The 8,681-nt window shown below is 50.4% G+C and overlaps 1 protein-coding gene across 1 annotated transcript in view; it reads left to right on the top strand.

Moving 5' to 3' along the window:
* The window catches only part of Nol4l (nucleolar protein 4 like), a 73,865-nt gene that overhangs the window by 8,078 nt on the left and 57,106 nt on the right, over positions 1-8,681 (top strand). The window contains exon 3 of the mRNA XM_028774990.1: positions 5,174-5,283. Coding sequence (XP_028630823.1) covers positions 5,174-5,283 — 110 coding nt within the window. The remainder of the gene's footprint in view (positions 1-5,173; positions 5,284-8,681) is intronic.

Here is an 8,681-nt window from a genome sequence, read left to right as displayed (position 1 = left end):
GAGAGAGAGAGAGAGAGAGAGAGAGAGAGAGAGAGAGAGAGAGAGAGGCGCAGAACTGTCTTTCTCAGCAGAGTGGAAGGAATGTCTTCCTCTCAGGACTGTGGTGATGCAGATACAGAAAAGGAGCCCATTCTGCAGGGCCCTGGAACTGCGTGGATATCTTGGGAACATTGTTAGGTTATGATGCTCAGACCCAGATAGCTTCCGTTCTCCCTAGACTCTCAGCCAGAGGTTGCATGGTAGGGTCAGAAGTGCCCAAACCCCACCCTGAGCAAAATAGCAGGGTCCATCCACCTGCTAGATTTAAAAGGGAAAGATTGGTTTCTAGACTGCCAGTAGAGGACTCCTTGTCTGCTCCATGGTCTGAGGCATCAGCCCCCAAATCCTTGCCAGCTTTGTCCTTGGCAGGATCCCAAGGTTAGATCTCTACCCATAGTGCTCCTCAGGCTGCACCACTGCCTGCTAGCCCTCCCTTCCCTGTGGCCTCTTATTCCTGTCCCAGGAAGGTGGGGAAGGAGGGGGACAGGGGACAGGATGGAGTCTCCTCTGGGGCTGCTGGGAGACTGCCTTGCTTCCTGGCCTCATGCTGGAAAGAAAAGGAGGAAGCAGAGTGGCCCCAGTGAGCAGCTTGTCCCCAGCAGAGTGTGAGGCCCAGCAGCCCCCAAGTCCCCACTCCACACAAGGAGTAAACAAAGCAAGCTGCAGAGCCTCTGGAAGTCCTTGGATTCCAGGGCCTCTACATTGCCTCTCCTACCAATTCCGGTGGGAACTGATTCTCAGACCGCCTGACTTCCTGGGCAGAGGAACCTCTGAGGGCACATTCCTGCTTCCTCTCTGTGACAGCATACTGTGACATGGTTGCAAATGGTGAGCTGGCAACAAACACAGGTTGTGCTTGTGCTTCCTCTGGAGCGATTGAATCATCGAAGCAGACCAAGCTTGTAGATCCCACCTTCCCGTGCTTTCCAGACACATTCCTGCCCATTGCTAGCTTCTAACTTGCCTTGTTGACTGGCCTTGCCTCTCCCTGTTAACACACTGAGTGACAGTGGGAGATGCATCGCGTTTCTGTGTGGTGGTGTCCTGTCTGCACCTATTTCCTAGGTCTGTGGGTCTGTATGGAGACATTAGGAGGTGCTCAGTTTTCTTGCCTGAGAAATCCTTCGTACTCTTAGAAAAGCTTTCTTGAACTACTCCAAAGCACTGTGAGCTCTAATGGACTCCATACACCCCATACCCTGTCCATCCTCCTTGTCTCACAGCCTCTTGGTCTCCTTCATGCAGTGAGTAGTAAATCTGAGTGATGAGAGGCAAATACGGAAAAGACCCATTCTGAACGCAGGACCTCTGGAACTTGCCTGTCCACCTTCCTTCAACCTAGGCTTGGGGTCACTGTCTTGTTTCTTTTTTTTTTTTTTTAAAGGTTTATTTATTTATTATATATGAATACGCTGTAGCTGTCTTCAGACACACCAGAAGAGGGCATCAGATCTCGTTACAGATGGTTGTGAGCCACCATGTGGTTGCTGGGATTTGAACTCAGGACCTCTGGAAGTGCAGTCAGTGCTCTTAACCACTGAGCCATCTCTCCAGCCCCCCACTGTCTTGTTTCTTAGTCTGAACTCCACAACGCTGGCTGGTCTTATGGCTTCTCTGCCCCTCATGTGGATGTCTTCTAGTACCCAGCCAGTATCTGAAAACTTCTCTCATCTCTGGACTGAGGAGTTTTTTAGATAAAAGGTTGTGAGAATGGGACCTGGAAAGTGTGAAGGTCATTCCCTTTTGGAATCTATGTTGATTGACTGGTGCCGTTGGTGTCCACCGTGGAGGTTGAGCTTGACCTGGCCTGTCTTATCTCAGGGAGAGCCTAAGTTGTTGATCCTTTCCAAAGTCCAGAGAATCAGGCTGAGCACTTGGGCTGGTTTCCATTTTTCTTGGCAAGGAGGTGTTGAAACTTTGTTAGGTGGCACGTCCTCCCCTCTCTTCCTAGCAGCCTGCTGGATCACCTAGCCTCCATGGGAATGATGGCTCTTAACTCTCCTCTCTCCATAGTAACAGTGCCCAGTGCAGTAGCATCAGGCTGTTTGCAGTGGCCTGGGCATGACCACCACATGTGCTGGCACAGAGGACCATGTTGTCCAGACAACTCAGGCAATACCCCTCTTCGTGTTTACACTCTGCCTTAACTTGCCTGGCATTGCATGGCATGGCATCCTCCCCACACTGGGCCACCATTGGCTTTGCATCTGCTGTTGCTCCACTCACCATACCCAGAGCTTATGGGTCGTCTCCCCCAGCACTTCGGCCATCCTCCTCACCCTCGCGAACCAGTTCTGACCTTCCATGCCAGCTCTGTGGCTCCCTTCCTCACTGGACATGTGCCCTGCCTACCTTAGAACTGCTGCCCCAATAGGATATTCACTCTGGGAACTGAAGGACTAGGTGTTTCAAGGCCCACTAGCAGTGCAGGTGTTCCCTAAGAGAATACCTTTATTTACCTGCTTTCCTGCCACAGGCATCTTGTCCCACTCTTTTGGAGCACTCCTGGCTCTTCTGTGGCCCCAGAAGCATCTTTCACTTTGCAGAGATGCTGGGCAGCACAGACCAGGGGGGGCCCTTTCCTTCTGCCTCCAAATCACCATCCTAGACACTGTTCTTTTAGGGTTTCCTCCTAAGCCAAACTGTCATCTGCTTTATTAATGCTTTTTGATAAGCAGCCCAGGCATTCAGGTATGATGTAAGTTCCATCAGAGTATCTTGCCCACGTGGACAGCCAAGTACAGAGAGCCCCTGTATGACCAGGCACATTGGAGGGTGGGTGGCCCTTCGCAGCCTCCATATTGTTTAGCAACTTCATGCCTGATAACCTCATCCTTTGAGGAAATTAAAGTGAATTCACATTTCTCAGCCAGAAACACCAGATTTGGAGACAGGAACATGGCTTCTGTCTGTAATCCTACTTCAGTGTCCCTGGAACCATTAGCCTGACATGTTGCCTCCAACCCAATCAGTCTTGGTAGAAAGAGGCCTAAAAGCTCCCTGGGAAGTCAGGTCTAGGTTGATGGTGGTCTATTGAAGAAAAGGGGAGCAAGAGCCAGCTCCACGTTCTACAGTCTAGGCCCGTGTGCGCAGGATTACCTGCCCCACCCCTGGAAAGGGAGACAGTCAGGAGCAGCTCTTCCCACTGGCAGCATGGCTCTCCCACACATTCAGTGCGATGTCAGGGATCTGAACTCAGTGTGAAGTGAGATCTGGGGAGAGTAGCGGCAGGCCAGTGGTGGCACTAGTAATGCCACACTTAGGTTTTGCTTTGTTTTTTTAGGTGGGCTTGCATGGATTAGATAGCTACCATTTTGAGTCAGAATCATCAGTATGGATTTATATCAGACTCACAGGTGACCAGAAAACAGTTTTAGGTATAATTTATTTGTATGTAAGTAAGATTTGAGAACTTTAGAAGGAAAAGAGTAAACCTCATCCCTCTCACCTGTTTTAGGGTTTGCTGCCCTTGGAGTATATGTTTCTATAAGTTATCCAAATCCATTAAAATACATTTATCACCACAAAAAAAGGGCATACAGAAGTCTCGGGCCCAGTGTGGTAGGACCAGTCTCTCCCAGACTGTTCCTGCCCTGGCCATATAGGAGGGTCCCCTCCTGGGGTGACTTTGCCCCCACCCCATGTTTCTGAGGCTTTTTCTTCTCTCACTCAAGTCAAAGATGAACTATTTTAGTAATATTCCACTAAACCATCTTAGACTCCTTGTGTTCACACCTCTAGAAATTCACACAAGTGTCTGTCTGTCCTGTGGCCTCGTCACATGGCACAGCACTGAGTGTGGCGGGGGGGGCTCTTTGGTTTGAGTACTGGCTCTAGAGAGGTAAGTGGAGGAAATCACCTGTGCACCTTGGCCCTGTCACCTGCCTCTTCTGCAGCTTGTGTCTTAGCTGTGGTGGTGACAGAGGTGAGCAGGCTGTGCACAGTGGAAGCCGCTCTCATTTTACCTAACTCAGATCCTAACCCTTTGGTGAAATGGAGATCCTGACACCTCTGTGGACAGGAGAAGCCCAGAGAAAGGCAGCCAGCATAGTATCCTGGCACCTTGGGCAGAGATTCAAGAGTCATCTTTACTTTCTGACCCATAAATCATCAGAATGACCCATCTCTCAGAATAGTTCTATGATGGAAAAGATCAGAATACAGACTAGAATCTGTTGCCAGAGATGTTCCCTGCAATGTTGGCTACACTAGCCTATACCCACACAACCATAAGGGTATGGCTTAGGCAAATTATGGGAAAAGACTCATAGCAAAATGTTTAGGGAAAAATACTTCCAGTGCTCAGGAGGCTGAGGCAGGAAGATTGTGAGTTCAATGTCAGCCTGGGCTATATACAAAGCAACACCCTGTCTCAAATAACTTAATTAAACTAAATAAATTTTTTGAGAGAAAAGTGAACTATAATTCTCTATGTACATTATGATATCAAGTATACAAAGAAAAGTCACAAGGAAAAATAAACAAAAGCATATGCCAGACTGCTTGGTGCAATTACGCTTTTAAATTTTCTTCTTCACATCTTTTTGCACACTGCAGATTTTCTACAAAAAGAACACATAGCTTTGATCCTCAGGACAGCAGAGCAATAAGCAGGAGGAAAGATCCTCCTCTGCGTGCAATTATGGAAGCGCCAGGATTTGGGAGGGTGGTGGGTACTGGGAGCCTGGCTCAGATCTGTGAGCCATCTGGTCCCGGAGAGTGCTCTGGTGGGGGGACACTGTGGGGCTGAGGCTGGAGTGGGACAGGCAGAGGCAGGTGTTTACCAGGAAGAGCCGACTCTGGCCAGAGTTGGAAACTTAATGCCTTCAAGGTCCTGGCAGGTGCCCTGAGTGAGCCAAGCTGTGCCCTGGCACACACACGTCCTGCCTGTAAGAAGTGTCTGTCACAGGAGCTTGTATGACAGACTTTTCATTTCTTTTGAAATAGCCAAGTCTCACTTTTGTTTTTTAAAACTGGCACCTAACTGGCAAGCATTTTCAACACTGCTGCACAGCACACAGGTGCACAGGTGACCAGTGAGTGGCCGCTAGCCCTCTCCTTCACGGAGGCAGCCCCCACCCCACTCCCACTCCAGGCACAGACTGAAAGGAGTCTCCTTCTGTTTTTCCTGCAGAGAATGAGCCTCCATCCCCTCTGGTGTCTGGCATTATTGACTACAACATGCCCCTCACCTCCACCTACTTGAAGCAGATGAAGCTGCGCGTGATGAACTCTCAGGAGCAGGTAAGGTGCCTGTTCTCTCCCTTAGAGACCAGGAGGCTGACCTTGCCTGGTTGTGGCTGAGACCTTCCAGGACTTGGGGCCCACAGCAGCCCATATAAACAGGAGCAAGTAAAAAAGACTGTTCTGTGGTCATCTGGCCCCACAGCCAGCAGAGAAGGTGGGAACATGCTCTCGCTGGGAGTATCTTTGGAAACTCCGCCTTGCCAGGCTCTCCCCAAGGACCTGCTAGGGAGAGCCGCTCCAGAGCCGCAGACCTTGACTTCCAGGCTCTCTCCTCTGTCTATTACACCACTGGCTACTTGCCGGTGGCCTCTGTCATTCTTGGGTCCTAGACAGGCCTGGAAGATGGGCCTTGGAGGTTAGCCCAGGCTAGATAAGGCCTTGGGACTCCCTGGTTGCCCAAGACTCCCAGATGAGGTTTGCCAAGGGCTGTCAGGCACCATGAAAACAAGCTCTAAAACCTCCCCACTCGTCTGTGTCTCCCCACACATTTCACTTGCTGACCTCCTACAAAGCAAATAGCTTGTCTTTCAAAGAAAATCTGGGTGAGCACTGTCCTCTCTCTGCTGAAACCAAAACCAGGACACTCCTTCCTCACTTCATCTCAAGTGCCCCCACCTCTGCTTGCTTCAAGTCCCCAAGGCTTAACTAAGGGAAGGGGCACTTGTTTCTGCACAGAATCCAGGTCAGAACTCTGGGTTTATGCCATCTTGCACCGCAAGCCTCCTTGACAGTGTGAACATGTGGGGTTGGGGGAGGGCTTGTGGCTGGGCCTGGATGTGGCAGGGTGAGTCTGTGCAGCAGCTGGGCCTGTGCTACCCACTTTAAACATTCGGGCTGTTTGGCTTGAACTGCAGAGCTGTCCCCCCACCCCCACCCAATCCCGTTTCTTGAGGCTAAAGGAAGGAAGCCAGCTTTTTTTGGAAGGCCACCTCTTACAGCTGTGTTTCCCCTCTCACCCAACAGTGACTGTCCTAGGATGGTTGTTGTTGAAGGCAGTGTGCTGGGGTGGGGGGTGGGGGCACCACATTGTTTCTGCTGTGGGGCAGTAGTCTCAGGGTGTCATTGTTAGTACTTAGGACATCTCAGTTCTACCGTGCAGATGTCTGATAACTACTGAGGATGAGGAGTCATGGCCTTTGTCCTATAGCCATCCACAGTGTCACTTCTCACATAAACTACACAGACAGCTGAGAGCAGTGCCACATGGCCTTTTCTCTCCTGGGACAGGCAGCTGGATCTGGGTCATTGCTGGGGCCAGCATGGTCAGTGTGGTATGCAGATGTGGCCTCTCCTTCGTCAATCCTGTCAGGTTTTGTTTGCTTTTAAATTTTTAACTGTAGTTTCCCTTGCATTGGTAGAAGGTGGTGGTGGTGGAGAGGGATTGACAAAGGTGGGGCTTTTTCTGTGAGCCTGGCTCTAGTGCCAGGAAAATGGCAACTTTCCTGGGGTGTCTCACCTGTGGTCTAGACAGACCCCGTGCCTAGCAGGTAGCTGTAGCCATCGTGGACATGACAATTAGGCACAGTAGTACTGTTGGGAGGGTTTATCCTCCAAGATATGTGATATATGGGTACTTGGTGTCCATTGGAGGGTCTGTGGGAGGCAGGGAAGGCTTCTTGCCACAGGAAAGAATGCTACTGTTTATGCTAGATATGAAAAAAGAGAAAATTTCCAAACCATAGAGAGAAGCCTATGCAAAGACCCCATGGTTAGGGAAGGACAGAGCCTGTGCAAGACTCTTTACAGAGGCTGCACACTAGGGCAGAACGAGGGAGGGAGAGGGGTCAACTCTCAGCCACTCACAAGCTTGGGCAAGTATCTGGCGAAGCAGAGCTCATGGACTGATCGTCCTGGCCAGACTGAGGCTACTCCCACTGCAGGAGTCATTGTCTCCAAGAGCTCAGGGAGTCTGCCTGCAGCTGGGTCTGAGAGTGGGGAGACTCAGAGTAGCCAGCTTCCCTGTCTGTGGGGCGGGGGATGAAAGGGCAAACCCTACTTAGGCACTGGCATGTGAAACAATCGTAATGTCCCGCCTTTCCTTGGGCCTCCCACCTGTCAATCTCCAGCCCCCTGTGATCAGTAAGGAGCTTCAAGGTCTCCTGTCTCCATTGTCCCTGCTTTACGGCTGACACAAAGAAAAACAAGCAATCACTGGTGTGTATTGTTTATCTACAGCAGCAAAAGGGCCAAGGACCAGTGCCTTTGATGCTCCTGCCTGAGTTGAAACTAAAAATACATATCCTTGCAGTGGTAGCCTGCTTCCACACAGTGAAGGCAGACAGGGTGCTCTTTAAGGCAGGTGGACTTGGTGGCCTGAGATCTGCCTGTCCCACCCCACCCCAAGACCCTCGCTCTGACCACAGAGGCCAACAGCTGGCACCTGTGGTATTTGCAAGCTGCTAGCACGAGCTATGAGGAAAGCAAAAACAGTCTCCAGGAACCGGGGGCAGGATAGACAATGTCAGTTTAATCACAGACTTGGGAGGAGCAACAGCCCAATCGTACCCTTTGGGGATTTCCAACATTGCACTGCAAGAGACACCAGAGGCAGGGCATAGTGCAGACGTGCATCCGCACCTCGTTCTGGTCCGACAGTGAGAGTGGGTGGGGTTTTCTTGCAGCTGGCCAATGTTTGATCCAAGTTAACATGCTGGGAACTCAGTCCTTCTCTATATAGATACTAGGAAATATGGAAACCTGGCAACCCCACCCCCCAACACACACACACACACACACACACACACACACACACAAGAAAACTCTAATGGTAAAAGTCACACAAAGGACAGAGATTCTTCCTGAGGCCTGATTCAGTGCAGCGAATATTGTTAGTTACCTCAGTTCACAAGATGGTCTGGGTTAAATGACATTCTCTACAGGGGCTCCTCAAAGAACATGACTCCAGGAGCTGTCATCGGAGAGGCTGCAGTGAGCTGAAACATTGGGGTATAGTGTTAGAAAAGGTTTTATTTCCTGCCAGGTGAGGTGGCCCAGGCCTTTAATCTTGGCACTTGGAAGGTAGAGGCAGAAAGATCTCAAGTTCAAAGCCAGCCTGGGCTCAAAAACAAAAAGTAAGAGGATTCTGCTCTTCACAAACTCTTCTAGAGATGCAGAATTGAAGCTGCATGGGTTGTACAGCTGATAAATTTATCTTCTTAGAGGAGGCAGGGTATGGAGATGTAGTGACAGCTGAGAGCCTTCCAGGAGAAGGTTGCATGCCAGACAGGGTGCAGGGCGCGCGAAGTGACCTGTCAGTCTCCAGGTCCCCTCCCAAGTGTGCTCAAGGCACTGATAATGGTGTCCCAGAAGCACCCATTACTGTCACTCGCCTTTTCTTGATTTTCATTCCCCTATCATGAGTCTTCACCTTCTGGATAGTGAAGTTTCCGAGTATC

The sequence above is a fragment of the Grammomys surdaster genome, unplaced genomic scaffold (assembly GCF_004785775.1).
Source record: "Grammomys surdaster isolate TR1022 unplaced genomic scaffold, NIH_TR_1.0 251, whole genome shotgun sequence".
In the NCBI taxonomy this organism is placed as follows: domain Eukaryota; kingdom Metazoa; phylum Chordata; class Mammalia; order Rodentia; family Muridae; genus Grammomys; species Grammomys surdaster.
Note: the sequence above shows the minus strand (reverse complement) of the source record. Positions and strands in the feature narration are given on the sequence as shown.